At 47.1% G+C, this 21036-nt stretch overlaps 1 protein-coding gene across 1 annotated transcript in view; it reads left to right on the top strand.

Annotated features, from left to right (window-relative positions):
• Window positions 1-454: 454 nt before the first annotated feature.
• The window catches only part of Fstl4 (follistatin like 4), a 417547-nt gene continuing 396965 nt past the window's right edge, over window positions 455-21036 (top strand). The window contains exons 1-2 of the mRNA XM_076936861.1: window positions 455-659; window positions 10759-10894. Coding sequence (XP_076792976.1) covers window positions 10769-10894 — 126 coding nt within the window. The 5' untranslated portion in view covers window positions 455-659; window positions 10759-10768. The remainder of the gene's footprint in view (window positions 660-10758; window positions 10895-21036) is intronic.

Raw genomic sequence — 21036 nt, 5'->3', positions numbered from 1 at the left:
ACAGGTAGTTGGTTCTCAATACAGGGAGGAGTGTCCCCAGAATTTTCCTCCAGGGACATCTCTCTTGGTGCAATGTACCGACCCGGTAATGCTTCAGGAGAAATGGCCGCTGATTAAGAACAATCCTGCGCTTTGAGCAAAGCACAACCTTAGGGAGGTTAGCCCGGAAAAGAGCTTAGAGGAGAGGAGGGGTGAGTAGGAAAACAGAGACAGGGGACTGTCACCTGCTGAGCTTCCTGGGAGCCAGGGGAAAGAGAACTGCCCGGCCCAGGTGGTGCGGGGCACAGGGAATCCTCGCGCTCTTCGTGCGCGCCGGGCTGCTCTACACCTGCTGTGGGGTCTGACCCGCAAGCGGGCAGGCGGCGAGCACAGGTGGCGGCGATTGGGCAGGCGGGGCCCGGAGGGTGACGTCACGGGCTCCGGTCCCGGCGGCAGAAATAGGGCAGCCGCGGCAGCCGTGGCACAGCGGCGGGCGGCGGAGGCTCAGAGAGCTGGAGCTTGGACTGTCTCTAGCACGCCGGGGGACCAGCCGACAGCCGGAGACGACCCAGCGGAGGACGCGGGGTCCGGTTCGCCGCCTCCGTCGCCGCCACGGGGCGCTCCCTCCCTTCCACCCGAGTCCGGCCACCTGGTCTTTCCCTCGGCCCCGGCCGCCGTAGGTAAGCGGGTCGCAGCTACGGAGCAGATGCGGGTGTCCGAGTCGTGCCACCGCCGCCAGCTCGTCCCGCTGCTCTCCGCCGGGGTCCCGACGCCCGCAGCTCCGCAGCTCGCTGCAGGGCCCGGTGCGGGCGTTCTCTGGTCCTCACTGCCCACGCCTGGAGAGCCAAGTTTGCGCGCCTGGCCACGGGCACGGGACCACAGGGCCGGGGCTCGGCAGGGCCACCCTGGATGCTCTATGACTGGGGGATAAAGCTGGGATACATGGGGTTTGACAACCGGGGATCAGCGGTGGGGAACGGAGCGATCCTTATAGTCGCGCGGGGCGCCACGCAGAACTGCTCTGGCTGAGCCCGAAGCTCGCGATCCGCACCGAGACCCTGCAGGCGCCGCTCTTGGGCTCTGAACCCCCTGGATGGCCTCAGCCAAACCTAAGCGACAGACCCTGGCTCAGACTCGTGCCCTTGGCTGGGATCTAGAGTGCGGGCGGGCATCCTCTGCACCTTCTTCCCCTCCTCTTTGCGGGGGAAACTTGCGTCCCCTTGTCGCAGCCAAAAGATAAGCTGCGCCTCTCCTAGCCCTCATTATCCCATGATCCTCGGTGTAAGGAGCTCAAGAAGAGGGCATCCGGGCAGAACCCTGCTCTGGGGACCCTGTGGCTTTCATCCTGGAAGGCCACAGTTGTTGCCAGTAAGCAGCTGCTGTAACCCATTGGGAAGTCTCTAGGGAGCAGTTTGTCCTGAGGACATCTAGGTTGGGGGGATCGGTGCTAAGAGCGACTGTGCTGACTGACTTCAGCCCCTCTTTGCCCCACCGAAGGAAGAGAGACCATTTCCAAGTTTCAGAGAGGACCTGGGAAACGCAGGCAGAGCGCTGCTTTGGGGGCGCATGTCGCCTGGAGTTTAGGTACCACTGCAGCACGAGGCTTTGAGCACTCTCTGCAGCTGACAAAGCCGTGTCCCACTTGGCTTCCCTCATGCCTGCCACCTGAGGACTTCCTGTCTTGAAACTCTTGCAAAGGAAGAAACTGACTGGCTGCGGTCGGTCGATAGAGCTCGTGATGCCCTGAATTTGGCGAGCATCTATGCTGTCCTTTGGTCTGCTCAGAGTTCTCTAGGAGTTGACCCCGGCTCCCACCAGGTCCGCATTTTCTCCCAGAGCTGGTCCACCTTGCACTGCCCAGAGGACTTCCCTCCAGAGAACCGGCTCTTGACACTGATGAATAGCGCTTCGGTAGTTCCTCCGCTCCCCTCTAGGTGTCGCTCCCATTGAGGGTTCCATGAGTGAAAAAACAGCGCCAGTAGCTTTAGTCTGTTGTCTTAGTAAATCTGTTGCAAGCTTGTGCTCCAAGAATTGTACGAGGCACCCTCACCCGCCGCGAGGTACCGGAATTCATCCCTCCTTTATATGCCTTACACAGAAAGGGGGTAATTGCTAGCTAAAAACGTACGGAACAACACCCCTTGACATTTTCTAAGGAGGACAAGGGGGACATGAAGAAGACGTTAGGACTTTTCCAGAAAGCCCCCAAGTTATATTTCTACCCACCAGCCACAAGGGAGAATTGTGACAGTCTGTTCTCATCCTGGTACTGGCCAGTGTCTGTTCCAGTCCCTCTGATTCTGCGGATAGGCTCTGGTGTGGACATTGGTGTGGGCAAATGGGTGGGGGAGTGACTAGGACTTGTGTGGCATCATAGCCCCAGAGCCTCTCCAGCAAACTCTTGAACCCCTATGCGTTTCAGAACCCAGTAACTTCCTGTTTCAGTTGTGTGAGAGAAGGGACCTCAGGCCCAGGTCATTCTGCCTCCATCAGCTGAATGCTGGCTTTCTTCTTCTCATCATAGGACCCAACACCTCCCTCTTCCCAGAAAGACTTCAGCCTGAACCAAAGGTCATCCAAGGAAAGGGTCCATTATTAACATTCCTAATTATGTTGTCCCAGTGGCTTTTATTTTTGAGGTCACCAAGTTTTGTTAATTGCAGAAAGACTCTTTCCCTGATGCCCCACCCCCAACCCCCATTCCCAGGGAGAGACCAGCTTTCTGAACTGGGCAGTGTCAGGACTTTGATTCCGCTGTCTGTGCCTAGCAGGTGAGTGAAGCGGGGAGAGACTGGCTCACTCACCATGCTTTTCCTTCTGCTAAGGACTTGGAGGACCTGCTTATTTACTGTGACCTCATGTGGTGATCTGTTTGACTTAATAGTCTGTTCCAGGGACTGGTATTGAATGGTTAAGATTTCACAAACCTGCTCCAAGTATCTACCCTACCTTTAGAAGTATCTTTTCTCTCCAAGTCCCTCCTTCTTGCTTATGTGTAGTTACTGGTTTTTTCCAAACATGATGAAATTAGGTATTTCAAGAGAGCATCTCTCTTGAAGTGTTTTGCCACTTACTGCACAACACTAAGACATGGAACATCAAATAAAATGGGAAAACCACAGTTAAAAGGGCGTATTTAGGAAGAGTTATCTGAAGGTTGGACAGATACAGGTGATTAAAAACCATAGGTGAAGGTGTAAAACTTCAGCTCTGAGATGAATGCCATCAACTTGCAGATTGCACATGGAATAATTTAGGTATTCAATTCATCAATTGTTGGGAAATATATAGTTTATAATTGCTAGAAAATCAACTTAGGGCTGGTGAGATGGCTCAATAGATACAGACACATGCTGTCAGGCTTGAGTTTGAGCCCAAGGTCCACATGTGGAAGGAGAGAACAGACTTCTGCCAGCTGTTCTCTAACTTTTAAACACACACACACTGAATAAATAAATGCATGTAATAAAAATGTAGGAAATGCAATTCCACTTAATTACACCATGTTGTAGTTAGCTCGATACATGCTTATCTTCTCCAGGTTGATATTTTAGGGGCCATTTGGGAAAATTTGACATGCTTTTTCTTTTTCCTAAAACACACACACACACAGACACACAGACACACACACAGACACAGACACACACACACACATCAAAACTAGAGTCTAAACCTTTCAGCAGAAATTGTAGTGTAGCCACTGGCTTCAGGTTGAGCTTGGTATGGTCCCCTTTCTTCTCCCCCCCCCCCCAACATCAGGCAGATACACAGAAGGGCATGGCAGGGCTCTGGGGCTCCCCATTTGATTACTCTTGGTTGACTGTCAACAGGGCATGGTGTAAAATATAGTCCAATTCAAGTATCAAGCGGATGTTTGGAAATGCAGGTGCCTCCAGGGTCCCAGACCTGATCGCTCGATTTGAGGCTCTACCAAGTCATCTTTGTCATTTCTAAGTCATTTGTGTGTGACTAATCCATAGCGACTGGCCTGGTAATGTTCCCGTGTTCTGGAAAAGAGGTCAAGAGAGAAAGAGCTGATGAACAGTGTCCCCAGTGGCTAGCATTCCCATCCATCCTGAAAGATTTGGTTACAGGAATAGACAAGACAAGATCTGCCTTAAGCGAATCACCTGTGTAAGACTCTGGCCACTGATCCTGCATGTTGGTTTGTGGTCTCTGGGTTGGGGCAGACTTTTTTTGTATTTTAAATGAATTCATATTAGGTTTAGTCTTTCCCTAATAACTTACATTTTTAGTCATGGCTTTTCAACTTTCTTCAAAAAGCAACTTGGCATTTGGAACATTGCATCACGCTAACTTGTCATAACTCTGTAATTTTAAGCACAGAAAGAGAGCACAGAAACAAGCCTGTTTTATAGCAGTGCAAGTCCTGTGGTTTGCACAGAGAGGCTACAACACTGAAGAGCACAAAGAGGATCTGGGAGAGGATGCAAATCTGAGGGTTAAGAAAGCAGACAAGTGCCCAGGAGGTAAGATGCTGGGTTCGAGTCTAGGTCTGTGCAGTGGCTTGGTTCCAGACTTTCAGTGACTTACTAAATCTACAGGAGGCAGGATGGCAGCACTTAGCTCTCCTGGTTGTGGGAGAGTGTTGAGGACCAGATGGGGACCAGAGAGAAAAGGTGAAGTGCCTCTCTTCAAACTAAGATGTTTATCCTGCCAAGTGACTGATGCCCTGAGTTGTTTGGAAGATAAGACTGTCCCAGTGTTTTAGAGGAGGCCTGAGGGACTCCATTCTGGTGGAGATGTAACCAGTGCTTGGGGTCTGGCCGGGATTGAGGAAACATACGATGAGGGAAGCGTAATCTCTGAAGGAGGCCTAGGTTGATGGTCAGAATCTGCAACCTTCTGAAGAGCTCAGGCCAGCCCTCTGATGGAGAAATTCCCACTGCAGGCCAGCCCCGTGATTTAAAGCAGAGCCACAATGAATTCAGTAATAGATTGACTTCCTCAAAGTGACTTGTGCTCCCTGGAGTTGGAGGAGCATCCTTACCTCCTGGAAATCGGTGTGATTTCTCTTGGAGAGTGTGCCAACTTGCACCTACACTGGGAGCAAGTACAGAAGGGTAACAGCTTGGCTCTTTACCCCTTGCTATGAATCCTTGGCCATAGTCTTGACAAGCAAAGGAGGCTGGTTCTGAGTATCTTTCAGGGGCAAGAAGGGACTCTGGGTTCAGGGCCTTCCTCCTTGTTTGCCTTGTGTAGATCGACTGGGTCATATGAAAAAGAACTGCCTACTGAGATTACATATTGGCAAGGTTGGGGAGGTATTGATGGACAGGACATAACAGAACCACCCACCTGCTGATTTACATGCCATGTAGCTTTGACAGCGTACTTACCCTGCCTGTGACCCTGCTTTCTCTTGTCATCAGATGGGGAGGAAGGATAGTCACTGCCTTCTGCATGGAGATGAGGCGTGCCTGTAAAGCAGATTGAATAGTACCTGACACATAGTAATTGCTATGTAAGTGTTAACCAAATAGAGAGTCTCTATTTGGTTATTAGACAGATCATCAAAATTGATTTAGACCCTATATTAATTCTTCTTTTTATTGACTGAATTGTCATAAAACTCAAGTTGAAAATTTTTAGGCTGTTGCTGCTGTAGATGTTATGAATTGTCAATCACCCTGTGAATAAAGTGACATCCAAGACATATCCACGGTGTAAATGAAATCAGCTAGTGGTGGCCAAACTGAGCTGCATTTTATAAGGAAGCTGCGTAGGCTTATTTAAGCAGTTGGTCTGGCTCACGCGTCTCCCCATTCAAATAAGGTCTTAATAGGGAATCTCAATGCAAACTGGATAAAGACCCATAACAGCTTTATCTACCAAGGCTGGTGCTGGGGTCAGAATGTCCTGAAACACTTCTCAGAATCCAGCCGGCTTAATGCTCACCCTCTGGGCCTGCTTCTTAAATGAAGCTACATGGTGCTTGCCAAGACAATAATTGAAATGAATGGATTTTATTTTGATACTATCCGTTAATAAAACACCAGACATAATTGGTCTTAGATTACTAAGCAAATTGAAAGTAAAGCATTAGATTTCGCGGCTTGCATATTTCATAATTCCAGGAGTTGACAGCTGTACATTAAGTAGGATGGATTTTGATTATCTCTGTATTTTTAGTGGGTTTGGGCAAGGAGGCGTGACAAAGGAAGTGAGCAGACCTCTAAGTGCAGGCACTTACCTCTCAAGCATTGTTTGTTAGTGGACTAAGTTATCAGCAAATTTAAAAAAGAATAGAAGGCACAGTTTTTTCATTCTTGCTTGAATTACTAAAGTTAGCTCTTAAAATATGCAAAAGTCCAATAGCTGCCATCTGTAGTCTCTGGAACATGTCTCCAGGTTCAAAAGAGGAGAATTCATGAAGAATATGAAGCTGCCCTATTTATTTTTTAAAAAACAAAACAGAACAGTTGCATTGTGGGAAATATTTTTTCCAGCCCTGCATGAAGGGGTTCTTCTTCTCCCTTCCTGGCCCTCTGAGCTCTGCCCATCCTATGTACAGAGTCAGGCAGCCAGCCGCTGCTTCATATCACAGGCTTCACACAAGTAGCAGCTGAAGCCACACTATGCAAAATGCACATCAGGTACAGAACTGGTGACCTTGTGATGATAGTCACTGGCTACCTTGACTGCTTCTTTCAGCTCAGCTTTGCCAATGGATGTCAGAAAAATGAATGGCTGAAGAAAGAATGAGAGAAATGGGGGTCTCAGGAGACCTCTATAAGATAGCTATTTATCCCTGGTGACCTTGTCATTATTTCATAAACCAGTGTGTGGTGTCCCATGCTTTACTCTGCCTTTCTTCCTAGTGGGCATCTGTCTCACACATGGGGACTCGGGCAGAGAAACCCGGTATATAGCACAGGTGGCTTTGCTTGATGGCTGTGGCCACTGATGACTGAGTGACAGCCTTTGTCCCTTGTCTAGGTTAGAGATTCTTAAGCTGTTTGTACTCTGGGTCCCTTTTCACCTCTTACATAAATTAGACATACACACCAGATATTTACTGATAATACACCTTTTACTCTGAAAGATTTAAGTATTATTTTTAAATATTTGTATGCTAGAGAGCAGGTGCCTCCCACCCCGCCTCAGGCCTGAGACACCAGATCCCCTGGGAGCCTGAGTTACAGGTGGTTAAGAGAAAGCTGCCAGGAGTACCAAACGCAGCTCTTCTGCAAAAGCAGTACAAGCTTTTAACCACGGAGCCATGTCTCCAGCCCCCAAGAAATTTATTTTAAAACAATTCTTTAGTATGCATGCACTTTTACTATTTGTTAAAGATGAAAGTAAATTTACATACTGGTGAGATGGATTTGCATGAGGAACTAAGTTTTGGCATATATTTGATACTGCAGGAGGAAGAGCATCTTTGGCGTTTCTCAGAGCTGATTAATATTTTGATTTTATAATTGTCAGTACTGAACACTGTGCCACATAAATACATAATACAAAATGGCAGAAGGGTGCTAAGGACCATTTTGGAAACAGTTGGAAATTCTGTCCTGCTCCCGAGCCAAAATTCTTTTAGCAAGTTTTACAAAATTCCAGCCAGCAACTCAAATAGCAATTTTAAAAATCAAACATTCTTACACAATACCATCCAAATACATATACTCATCTGATGCTTACACGCTGAGGAATGACGGCAGGAAAATATTAAGAGACTTTGTCTTTTGTAATCAGACCATTATGTTTCCATAAGAGCAGCAAACTTTGTACGCTCAGTGGAACACTGTGATTTGGAGCTTGCAGTCTTCTTGGATCTGAGCCAAGGTGTTGCAGGCACGATTTGGTGGCAGTGTGTCAGATAGCGTGAGGCAAAGGCCCGTGTGCTTAGAGCTGAGACTGCCATGAGGTAGCCATTCATTCCATGGTAAGCATTGCCAGAGAGTCATTGTGCATTTGATCTTTAATTAATTATTGGTTCTATATTTTACTATTTATGACATTCTACCATTGCCCATTTTTTTTTTTAACAATCCCTCCCTCCTTCCAAGAGGAAACACTACCTTAGCCCCTTTGAGGATGTGACCCACAGTTAGAAAGGCTGAGGTTCAGAAAAGGAGTCAACTAAGGCTGTTACTTGAGTATAGGAGTAGGACCCCTCAAGCTACAAAGTGTGAATCAGACGCCAGCTGTAATCTAGTCTTCAGGCCAGGCTATCTGGGATGCTGGCCTCTAAAGGGGTCTATGTGTTCCCATCTCTGTGAGCCAAGCCAAGATGTGGCATCAAGAACCTGTAAGTAAATACCATCAAAATGATGACTAGCAGCGTACACTCACAGTGAACACTTAGAAGGTAAATAAGTGGGCCAGCGAGATGGCTCTGCAGGTAAAGGCACCTGCCACAAAGCCTGGTGACCAAGGGGCAGAACTGAGTCCTACAAGTTGTCCTCTGACCTCCAACATACCCCCAACACATACACCAGCGCGCGCGCACACACACACACACACACACCATAATACACACCGACATACTTACCCGTGGGCTGATGAGCTCCCGCATGGGTGTGGGTTCCTATTGGGCGGAGTTGAGGTTTCCAAGGGTCTGCCGCCCCAGTCAGCTGGAACCGCGACTCTGGGCAGCAGAAGTGCATGCGGGATTTTTGACTGAGTTTCCTCCACGCGGAGTGGGCAGATGTTGTGGGGCTCCAGCCAGGGTGGGCGTGAGACAGGCATGAGGAGTTCTCACTCAGTCTGAAGTTCCACGGGGACGCAGGGCTCCAGAGTGGGGACCCCCGGACAAGAAGGCTTGAGGGGATTGACTGGTCTTAAACTCCTGGGCAACCAGGCGCCACTAGTTGCTGCGGAAGAGTTGAGACTGGGGGCATGAGGGCTGGACCGGCCCGCAGCAGAGAAGGGTGAGAGGGAGAGCTCTGGCAGTGCCCCAGAGGGTCAGCTAGCTTGGTTGAATTGGGCAGCCTCCATGGCAGCAATGTAGAAAGGTCCTCCAGGCAGGAGATTAAGCAACAAGCAGCAGGCAGCTCATTAGTTAGTTAGATGTCTTCTCCTCGGTTCCCATCGGCCCCAAAGACACGAGGAAGTCCATGGTTCCAAAAGGATTTATTTTCATGGCGGATGGTAGATGAATCTTGCTGTACCCCTGCACCCTCAGGGTGGGTCTTTGGTTAAATACTGTTTGTAATGAGGAGGGTCTGGGAAGGAATACTTAATTAGCTACGCCCTCTGGCCTTTAGGTATCTCATTAATATGGAAATCTCTTGAGGCTGAGGCCTGTAGTCAAGCCCTCTACCTGTGGAGGGGCACAAACCTCTCTTTAGGAGGGGCTGTATTGCCCTACATGACTGAAAGGCACCAAGGGTCAATGGAGATCTTTGCCATGTGTCAGGACCCTGGATTCTGGTGGCATGGCCAAACACCTGCCATTGTCTCATTAGGGTTCGAGGCCTGTGCCCAACCAGGAACCAAGCTATCCTTTTTTTGTCCCACACCTTCCTACAACATACATACACACACACACACACACACACACACACACACACACACCCCTACATCTACATTTAAGAAAATTAATAAGTAGAGGTATTGGGGCAGTCTGTCCTTCCTACATCAGCATGACACCTGGGCACATGGGGTTTCCTGATCCCTGCTCACATCTGAGCCTCAGTGTCCCTCCATGAAGGTCTTAGTTTCTGGTCACCTTGAATCGCCCCTTTGTTTTAGTCTAGGACTTGAAGACAAAGTTGAGTCTCGGGAAATAATTTCCAGGTTACTGGGACTTCACTGGCATCAGCTGCGTAGATTCTGCTGCAAAAACTGAAACACCAGACCTGATGATGCTATCTTGAAGTTCACCATTTTGTAAGCCGACGTGTGAGACATAGAGATGTTGCTACACGCTTAATGTTATTCCTCACCAACATTTCCTTAAGTGTATTTGTTTATTCAGTGTATGCATGTGTGGGGGGTATGTATGTCATTGTGAGACAACTCGCAGAAGTCAGCTTTGGGGGGATCAAACTTAGGCAGTCAAGCTCAGCAGTGAGTGCCATCACTTGCTTGGTCACCTCCCCAGGCCCCAAATGCTCAGACCCAAATGCTTTCTCAGGAAATTGGGGCATAGATGTGCCCAACAGATGTGACTCAGCTGACTCACCCTGCTTGTCCTTAAAGATGTGGTGGTTGGTGGCATTTTAAGTGGGACACTATCTAATGCCTTACATTTCAGAGTTCTATGTGTGCCTGGGACCAGCTCTCTCAATTCTCAGAGCACTCCCATGAGGATTGTGATACAGCCCCCGTTTTAGAGACAGTACACTGGGGCCTAGAAGTCAGGTTATCATGTCTCCCAAGTGAAACAGAAGGGTTTGTACTATATTTTATGCTTAGAATAATCTGATTCTTTATGTGAGTACATGGGTGTACATGTGTGTGGTTGCATGTACATATGGAAGCCAAAATTCAGCTTTGGGTGTGGTTCCTCACCAGCCAACCATCTTGATTTTCTGAGAGAAAGAGTTTTCCTCACAGGTCTATAGGCAGTGCTGACTGGCCAGTGAGTCTCTGGAATTTGCCTGTCTCCACCATCCCAGTGGTGGGATTAGAGATTCAAACTGCCATTCCCAGCTTTTTGTGGGTCTGGGGCTCAAACTCAGGTCCCAGACAAACCATCTGCCCAGCCCCTTAGGTTGACCTGATTCTGTGTGCACGCATCAACGCCCCAGTGACTTGCTGTGACTTCCCACTGCTTTCTCTGCTGAGCTTTTACTGTTTTCTCAACAGATTGGACAAAATGAAACCAGGAGGCTTCTGGCCACATCTTGCCCTACTCGGGGTCTCCCTGCCGGCTGTGCTGGGGTGGATGGACCAAGGAGCCAGCAGAAGCCCGAATGTGGTTCTGGGAGAGTCACAGGCAGAGGTATGGTCCCGTAACTACCGACATGACACTCCATACAGACTGCTTTTCTGTGTTACAGCATCTGAGTGTCTGATTTCGATTCCATTTTTAGATCAATTAGACCACCGTGTAAATTCAAATTGCACTTCTAATTCTGGTAGGAGGCAGGAGGAAACAAGATGCATTGTCACAGGTGGGCCGTGACTCTGAAGTCTCTCATCAATGAAAGCACACCCCCACACCATGCTTTTTAGTGACACATTTAGCCCACCCACAGAGAACCTCCCAGGACTGTCCTCTCTGTGTATTTAATAATTGGTGGCACACGCTCATGTGAACTGATATTTTAATGACAAAATACGTCTTCAAAAAGAAACCGGCCACACTTTGGGTATATAGATTAAAAAGAACCAAGCTGAGAAAGAATTGGCCAGCTGAGGTCCTGAGGGAGACAGCTTTAATGAACAGATAAGAATGATTAATGGCATGCGAGGTGTATATAAATACTTCTAAAAAGCTTGGAAAACCCACTCTCAGAAGCCTCCCCCGAGGGCCTGGATGTGCTGCTAATTGCTTAGTGATCTCTAGTCTTAAGTATCCTACACCTTAGCCCTGCTCTAGGTAGCAGGCTCAGCAAATTTGGGGTGTTTTCATGAGTTTTGGGTACATATGGGATGTAGGATATCTTCAGGAAATGCCTTGCATATGTGCTGAACTTTGAAAAGTAAGTGTCCCCTTCACTAAAGCCACCTGGGATTTTTCTCTTTGCTTCCAGGAGCTGAGCCCTTATCAGGGCCTTCCCAGGCAGCCACGCTTCCATTGTCTTCCACTGATACATGCCAGGGATCCTTTCTCTGTACCTGTGTGTCTGTTCCTGGGGAAGGAGAAATCAAAATTACCCGAAAAGTCAACATTTCTGGAGAGTGGATAAAGGAACACACAGTGTGTGTTAGGATTAATGCATTGTTTGATCAAATGGCACCAAGTTCTCTTTCATTGTTACTTAATTGTCCTGTGCTCCCAAACCAATGGAGCCTTGCTCTTCAGGGAGTTTCAGAAGTGATTTAATGCACCGCACTTCTGCTGAAGTTGGTGCCGTGTGATTTTTGTCTCGAGTCAATGATTAAATAGAAACACTATCGTTCCTGTCTAAATCTATGAAGGACATACCTTAATGTTGCTTTGGAAGAGTAATGGCGGCTGCAGCTGGGCTGGTGAGAGCCACATTTCCCATGTGGAAAGGGCTTCATTTTTATACTCATATCCCAAGGGGAAACCATCACTTAAGTCCTACAGATCCATCCTTGAATATTGAATAGCAAAGCAAACAGGAAGGCCTTACTGGGAGCTTACTCCCCTGAAGGTGGGGGGCTCCTTGGCCCTCTTTGGTGAATCACTTATTTCAATTAAGAGGCAAGGCAATTAAAGTGGGATTTAGCTGGTGGTGAATGGAAGGCAAGTTAACACCACCCAGAGCTTACTTACATGATCACTTAACACCAGTGCTTCCTGGTTTTGTGTAATGGCAGGAGAGGCAGGTGCTGCACACTGGAGGAAGGAAGGCAGGCTTCTCTTTCTTTGGGGTTATCCCTCACTCAGTTCAGCTGTTTCTCTCATGTCCAAGAATGTCACTGGCTGCTTCAGGAAAGGGGGAGGGGGGATGGCAGTAGTCTCCTGGAGGCAGGTGCAGCTGGCTATTGGTCATACCTCCCAGCTGTAGCTTTATTTTCTGCTGTGTCTTAACTCAGTGAGCCTGCTCCTAGCTGTGATTAATGAGGGGGTCATGCTGTGTTGGCCGACTCCATGGCTTTGGTCAGTGTTCAGCTACCAGGAGCAGAGCATTTGCTACAGTGGGGGTGCTTGCTGACTTTGGTCATGCTCTGAATGCCTCCCCCTCAACCCCATATCTGGTATGTGTGTGGAGTATGCCTGTTCATACAGCATGCTGAAGCCAGAGCAGGACATAGGGCATCCTCTCCTTTATTGCCATCTGCCTTATTCCTGTGAGACTGGGTCTCTCACTGAACCTGGAGATAGCTTCATCTGTTTTTCTGACTGGGCTAAATGGCTAGCAAGCTCCGGGTATTCTCAGGCTTGCAAAGCAAGTGCTCTTGCCTACTGAGCCACCTCCCTAGCCTAGGCCATCTTTCCTTAATACATGGACTAATCTGCCCCTCCTCTTGAGAACCCAGCTGTTCTCAACCTGTGGGTCTGGACCCTTTCGCAGGAGTCACCTAAGACTATCAGAACACACAGATATTTACATTACAAATCATAACAGTAGCAAAATTACGGTTATGAAGTAGCCACCAAAACAATTTTATGGTTGGAGGTCACATGACAAACTGTATTAAAGGGTCACAGCATTCGGAAGATTGAGAACCATTGCCTTAACCTAAGCCCTGGTTCTGAATCACATATGGGCTTTAAAACAAAGATTGATTTGCTTGTTTTTATTTATTTGCCTCTGTGTGTGTGTGTGTGTGTATAACAGAGAGAGGGGGAGGGAAGGAAAGAGAGAGAGAGAGAGAGAGAGAGAGAGAGAGAGAGAGCAAGAGTGACAGGTGGTTGTCAATCACCTGATATGGGTGCTGGGAACTGAACCCAGATCCTCTGCCCCCTTTGGCCCTTCTTATCTTTTTTTCTTACTTACATGCTTTTATTTTGCATATAGGTGGGCTGGAGAGATGGCTCAGCTGTTAAAGGCTAGGCTCACAACCAAAAATATTTTGCATATAGGTGAAACTGATCCTGTTTATCTTTCTCTTCCTCTCAGTGTCTTATTAATTTTATGAGCAAAATGGAGGCTCAGATTATTTTTTTAAGTCAATCAAAACTTGATTTAAACATCCAATATCTGTCATGAGATCACCTTGGTTCTTCCAAAATTCAGACAAGAACACCAGGTGGGTGGCTTTTCTATCTGCATACAGGTCTGTGTGTTGTGGGACAGTAAGCAGTGTTTCCTGCTACCTGGGAGCAGCTTGCAGCTCTCCTGGGCTGACATCTTACTGTCCCATATCAAGGTTGTCCTTGAAGATCAGGGTTTCCAAGCAGTTTCTTCTTTGAACTGTGGCTAGTCATATTCACAACTCACTGTCCAAGGTGTACAGAAGTCTTCTGGAATCTTTCTCAGATAGTCTTATTTCTGGGAAGGAGCCAAACCAATAGAGTTTTGTGTGTGTGTGTGTGTGTGTGTGTGTGTACTAGTGGTCAATGTTGGGTGTGTTCATCACTCTCCACCTTATTTTTTGAGATAGGGTCTTTCATTGGCCTGAAGCTCACATCTAGCTTTAGCTTGGCTGGCCAGCAAGTCCTAATTAGGTTAGGGCTCTTGTCTATACTTCCCCGGCACTGGGACTGCAGATACATTTACTGTTTTATACATTCTTATGACATGTGTAGCTGGTGTGTGTGGTACCTGTTTAATACAACCTGCCCAGTATGGGTACTGGGATCCAAAGTCAGATCTCCATGCTCTGACAGCAAGCATTTACCATCTCACCATCTCTCCAGCTCCAGCAAAAGCACTTTTTGATAAGCTAAATGTTAAATAGTTTTCTGTGTGTGCCCCCCACCCCCGCCAAGCAGTAGTGCTTCCAAAATGATCAAGCTTTTCTAAAGTAGTTGAGAAGCATTAATAAGTTTTGGCATGTCTTTAAAATTATTAAAACAATTACTTCATTGCCTTAAAAGTAAATGAAGATTAAATGACTAATGGATGTGTGTGTATGTGTACACGTTCACACACATGCACAAACACATATTCTGAAAGCAATTACAGCCAATGTGAATTTTAGCAAATTATTGTTTATTGTACAAAGACTGCAGTTAAAATAGCTTCCAAGAGTTTTCTGTTCTACAGATGTGGGTTGGAAATGCAGCTTTAGGGTGTGCTTCTTTCTAACAGCTGAGGAGCAGAATGTGGCTTGGAATGCTAATGCCATTCTGGATCTAAAGAAACAATTCTGAGGTAGAGTTAATTGGAATCTTAAGATATTGTAACATTGCCCTCTTCCCCCACTTTATACCTTGGCCAAGGTAAACTGATCCTTGATCTCCAAATCTGAAATCCAACATTAGGTTAGCCGGTTAAGGGCCAATAGGACTCCACACATAGAAAATGCCACACCCGACTTCATGGGACAGATTGCAGTCAAAAAGGCAGGCAGGCTGACAGAATCATACAAAATTGTTGCAGGGCCTGGGGGAAATGACCCAGTGGTTAAGCATGTATGCTGCACTTTCTGCGGATGCAAATTCCATTTCTAGCACCCTAGTGGGTTGGCTCATAACCACTGGTTAACTTCAGTTTCCAGGGAATCAGATATTTCTGGCATCCTTAGGTGTTGGCCTCATATGCATATGCATACACATACACGAGTGCATGCACACTCATACACACACACATCACACATACACATGCATGCATACATACATACATATACAAGCACATACACATACATATAATTGAAAATAAAATAAATCTTTTAAAAACTTCTGCAGGCCATATATATATATATATATATATATAAAATAAATGAATTTCATTTTTTGACTTGGGTTTCATGCCTCAAAGAGTTTATTATATGGGTACAAATATTCTCAATTTCTTCTAAATTCCAAATGCAAGCCATTTTTGATTCCAGGCATTTCAGGGATTTTATATGATGGGCAACTGAGACATCAGAAAAGTATGAAAAATGACATCACAGTAGCTTCCAGAGAACTCCCTATTCTTGCAGGGTGAATATTTGTGGGCTCTCTCAGTGAGCCCAGGGTGCTGAGTGAGTCCCAGTACCAGTGTCTGAATATGCATCCTTTGTGCACTCTACTTGGTTCAATGCTGTGTTATCATGTACTACATAACTATACATGCAAAATAGCATGGATCCCTTTAAAACTGTCCCCCAGGGCTTACAGACCAGCCCTAGGCTTGGAGGTCAAACTCATGTTTCCAGCATTTAGCAGACTCAGAGAAAAGTCTCTGAGGAACAGATATGTGAGATGGGATTAGATGACTCCTGCCTACTCCAAGGTCCAGACCCTGTAGTTGTTTGAATAGGAATGGCCCCCATAGATTCGTGTGTTTGAATGCTTGGCCCATAGGGAGTAGCACTGTTAGGAGGTGTAGTCTTGTTGGCGTGGGTGTGGCTTTGTTGGACTGGGCGTGGCCTTGTTGGAGGAAGTGTGTCACTATAGGGGCAGGCTTTGAGGTCTCATATGCTCAAGCTACACCCACTATGGCTCACAGTCTCCTTCTGCTGCCGTGGTTCAAGATGTAGAACTCTCAGCTTCTTCTCCAGCACCATATCTGTCTGCATACCACCATGCTTCCTGCTGTGATGATAATGGATTAAACCTCTGAAACTGTAAGCCAGCCCCCAATGAAATGTTTCCCTTTATAAGAGTTACCTTGGTCCTGGTGTCTCTTTATAGCAGTAAAACCCTAACTAAGACAGACTTGAAAGCCCTTATTCTATACTGCCTGGTTCCTTACCCTTTCTACAGGTATGGGCCACAGATATAGACTGTTAATGACCACTTATGTCCCTAGCTGGACCTGTCACTTTGCAAGTCGGGATAGTAATAGTCTCAAAAGCAGTTCATTGTTGTCACATGTGTTCTGGTTCCCAGCAGCTTTTCCCACCCTTTTCAGGAAAGTCCCTCCTGGGAGCCCCAGGGAAAATGGATGAGCACTTGGGGAGGGTGAGGGCCATTCTTCCATAGGTTTCCTTACCCCTCCTCTGCATGGGGAAAAGAAACTGTCCTCTCTGAACAGTCAGAGGCCCAGGCTGGGGGCTTAGCATAGCCTCCCACCTGCAGACAAATATGTACATCGACATAGTTTTCAAGGCAAAGTATGGCAGCCGGTCCTCCTAGGTGTGTCCCTGCTTCCAGAGTTAGTGTGGACTGTGTCTTATCACAGTGCCTTCTGAGTGTCTATGTACTTCAACAGCCCAGGGCCTTTTGAGATCCAGTTGGTCTAACCTGGTCCTGAGTCTTTCTCACATGCTCCAGGCAATACAGAGATTACATTCCAGCGGATGCTGGTCAGAAAAGCGTTGAGCGGAGGTACTAGTTCCTCTCCACACACATGTGAGAAGGACAGCCCCAGATGGACATCTCTGTGGCTAGTCTGTCAGTGATTTTTAAGTCCTTTGGTGGGGTGGGTGGGGGCAGTTCTTTGTGGCTACTGTGATGGCTAGGATCAAATTGAAGGAACCTAGATTCTCCTGGGAGATGAGCCTCTGGGCATGCCTGTGGGGGATTATTTTAATTATGTTAATTGATATGGGAAGACTCATCTTAATTGTGGGTTGGACCATTTCATGGGCAGGGGCCTTTATAAGTGTGAGAAGGCTGAGAAGCTAGATGCCTTTTCGTCCCTCTCTGTGACAGCTGCCTTGACTTCCACCGGCTTTGATGGACTGAACTGTGAGCTAAACAAGCCCTTCATCCCCCAGGTTGCTTTTGTCAGAGTATTTTATCATAGCAACAAGATAGGAAACTAAGACAGATGCTGAAGGTGGTCACACCCCTGTCCTCCATATGTTCACAAACCTACCCATATTGTCTTACCCTTGTCTATGTCCACAGCTGTTTAGAGATAGCCACATCTGGGCTGACACTGTTTGGGGTCTTGTGTTTATCCTTGGACAGGGGACATAGACCACTGCCTGTGTGGCTCATAACTTCCCCCACCCCCAGAAAGCCCACCCTCTCTGTAGGCAGACTGTATTCCCTTTAGCATTTTGACATCATGGTTGACAGAGTTTTAATTGGTCTCGAAAAGTTCTGTGACCCAGGAAAATGAGCATTTATGAGTTCACAGAAAGCCATTATTTTTCTTCCTCTTAATTTATGCATCCAACTGTTCTTGCCTTTGCAGCTAAATAATCTCTTCTTCTAAATAAGCTAAAACTTCTCTAGGAGTCTCGGTATCCTTGTCATGGGGACATTGGGCCACGCACTGTAAATGGGTCTGCAGTTCCATCTTTTGGGCAAGTTGTATCGGCAACTTTGCCACACCCCAGCTCTCAACTTAATTTATCCTCTGTGACTTTTGGGTTATCGCTCCGGCTTCCTATTGAGAGAAGGGTGTTGGTGCCTGGCTGTCTCTAAGAACCCCACGAGTGGCTTCTTCTTTGGCATCCTGCCAAGGAAGAGCAATTGTCCTCCTGCCACCATTGCTCTGGTCTCTGTTATGAGGCTTCTGGGCCTTGTCCTGCCACTAGCCACAGAAGGGGTAGAGGGTAAGGCTTCAGAAAAGGAGTCCTACAATGGAGCATGAAGCAGACCCTGCTCTCTGAGTGGGAGACATCTAGAGAAACTACACAGGGAGTCAGCATGTTGCTACTGAATGGGAGATGTTCAAGTGGTTGTCTTCTGTCATCTGTCCTGTTGCTTCAGCTCTCCTATAGAGAGGAACTGGGTCCTTGATGTATTATTCTCTTCTGCCAGAAAGGGACAAAACACTGGGAACCCCATCTCTCCTCCTGGGGAGCTAGATCATTTGGTAGGATGCATGCTTGATTAGCCTGGGTGAGGTCCTGGATACAATCCCCTATGTTACATAAACCAAGTGTGGGGGCTCTGAGAGTTACACATCAGGATCAACTTTCTTTTTTTCTTTTATGTTTTTGAGGCAGAGTCTCACTATATAGCCATGGCTGGCCTTGAACTCACAAAAACCCAATGGCCTCTGCCTCCCAAGTGCTAGGAATTATTTCTTTTTGAAGGTCTTGGTTTGTAGACTTTGAAGTTAAGCTGCCTTCTCAGCACTGGGATTACAGTTGTACACCACTGTGCCGGGAAAGATGGCTGTCCTTGATGTCAGGACAATTGGGTTAAAATTAAAACCTTGTTTGAGTTCCATGTCACTTAAAACTTGCTTCTCTTTTTAAAAGAAACAGAACTTTTTTTCCTATTCGTTTTCCTGGTGTTTAAAACCATGACTGAAAAGTTTCCCTGCAGAAAAGACCTCATGTTTGAGGGATCTGAAGAAGCTGCCTTTGGAGCATCCATTCCAGGAAGATAGACTTGCTGTGGGCAGACCAGGCTCGCCTCAAACTTGTGCCTATTCTCCTACCTCTAATGCTGCCATGTCTAGCTACGTAAGCCAACTCCCTCTCCACAGATACAGGGTCCTTGCGCATGGCAGGCAAGTGCTCTACAACCAAGTTGCATCACCAGCTAAGATAAGCTGCACGGGTCCTCTCATTCTTCTCTGCTCTCTTCTGCTTGGTTGGCACGCATGCTGGTTTTTAACATCAGCATGTGATTGTCAAGTCTGGGCTTCTCTGCCTCATGCACAATATTACAAAGAACTTCCCGGCTGACTTCTCACAGATCCTACAGGAGCTATTCTGGCTATTCTGGCCAACTGGGAATACCTTGTGCCTTAAATCTAAGTAAGCAATGGGTCTCTGCTGGACACCCAGCCATGTGCTTCACCCTGTGCTAAGCCCAGCCAAGTGGCTAAGAGAAATGGGATTTATGACTCGATCCCAAGAGCTTGAGGATTATTGGAAGGTGGGGGAGGGAGTGAAAGGCTGTTGTAGAAGGGAGTTTGAGTTCACAGACAGAATTAAGCAACTATGTTAATGATATCTTCTAACATAAAAAAAAGATGTAATGACTAAATTAAGTGCTCAGCTTTAGCCTAAAGAAAATTAGGTTTATTTATGGAGTAATAAAGGAGGAAGTAGCCAGTGCCTCCTGCATTCCCTCCCCCAGTTCCCAGGACAGGATGCATATCTTTTCGGGCCACACGTGTCTCCTCTCCAGGACACAGGCGGTATGGGACCGTCTACTGCTGAAAGTTTGTTTAGGCTCATGGCTCAGCTTCTCTGGATACTTGAGGGTGGGGAGGAAAGGGGTTAGAGGAAGCTGGCATCTCTTGAGTGTCACCTGCCTAGGGTGAACATGGTGCTGCAAGCAGCCACCCACTCCCTGGGGTGTTTCAAATCCCAATACCCCTACTCTTTTATCCTAGAGCTTGTTCACCAGCACCATAGCCCTCTGAGACATCTACTCTAAGGCAGTGTCCTGATTGGCTCAGTGACTTCTATGTCCACTCAGGGAACTTGGGTAGACTGTGGAGAGGGAATGGTTGCTCCTTACCATTCTGTTCTACCTTGGTCAGTGCATGGGAGTATATGTCATTATACCCCTGCTCTCAAAACTGTCATAATATACATGATATCCTGGGGCTGAGGACTCCTCCCCTGGCCCAAGGGTCCCTGGATCAAGTGATTGTAGATAGTTGCTTCTTAGGAAGGAAACACCTTCAAGGCCATATAGACTGGAACGGGTTTGCCTGTGACCCATTGTATATTCTGAATGAAAATGTTCATTAGAATTCAAAGTTCAACCCCTTGGATGGGCTGCTCTTGTATCAGAAGTAAAGCCGGTCATGAACTGTGTTGAACAGGCAGCTCCTGTCCCTATCCTTGGGCTGAGAGCTCATTTCAGGGTTAAGAGAAAGGAGAAAAAAATATACACAGAGTTTGTTCAGAACTCTTCTCTACACCCAGCCCTGGAGTCTCTGATCTGGAACTGAGAGATCTTAGTGAGCAGAATATGGAGCAGTATATAGTGAGCAAGGTGTGAGTTACGAAGGACCTCAGGAAAATGGAGGGCTGTATGTGGAGCTGAGAGCTGGGTTGGTAATGTTGTTCTGCCGTGAATGATGACCATACATACCTACTGGAGGAAGAGAACAAAGAGATTGGCCAGGTGGACACCAGAGCCCATTGTCCAAGTAGTCCATCAGGGACCTGTTGGTGACCAGGAATAGGACTGTCTGATTAGATGCTTGAGTGGCAGAAGGACCCAGATGTTCTCTAGAATACACAGCAGGAGGCCCCACAGGACTGAGCACATTGAAGGGTGGCAGCCCATTTCTCCTCTGCCTTCTGGGTTGAACCATTTCTCCTCTCCAGCTCCCTCTCCTGTGAGTTTGGTCTCTTGCTCTCTGGCACTCTGGTAATGTGCTAAGGCCATTCTTTATAGCCAGCATCATGATCAGAGCCTTCTCAGCTCCCAGAACAATGAACCAAGACATTTCTGCCCATTTCACATTACCCAGTCTCAGGTCTTCTGTTACAGCAACACTCACACACACACACACACACACACACACACACACACACACACAC

Source organism: Arvicanthis niloticus, chromosome 6 (assembly GCF_011762505.2).
Source record: "Arvicanthis niloticus isolate mArvNil1 chromosome 6, mArvNil1.pat.X, whole genome shotgun sequence".
NCBI classification, from domain to species: Eukaryota; Metazoa; Chordata; class Mammalia; order Rodentia; family Muridae; genus Arvicanthis; species Arvicanthis niloticus.
This window is presented reverse-complemented; position numbering and strand designations above follow the sequence as displayed.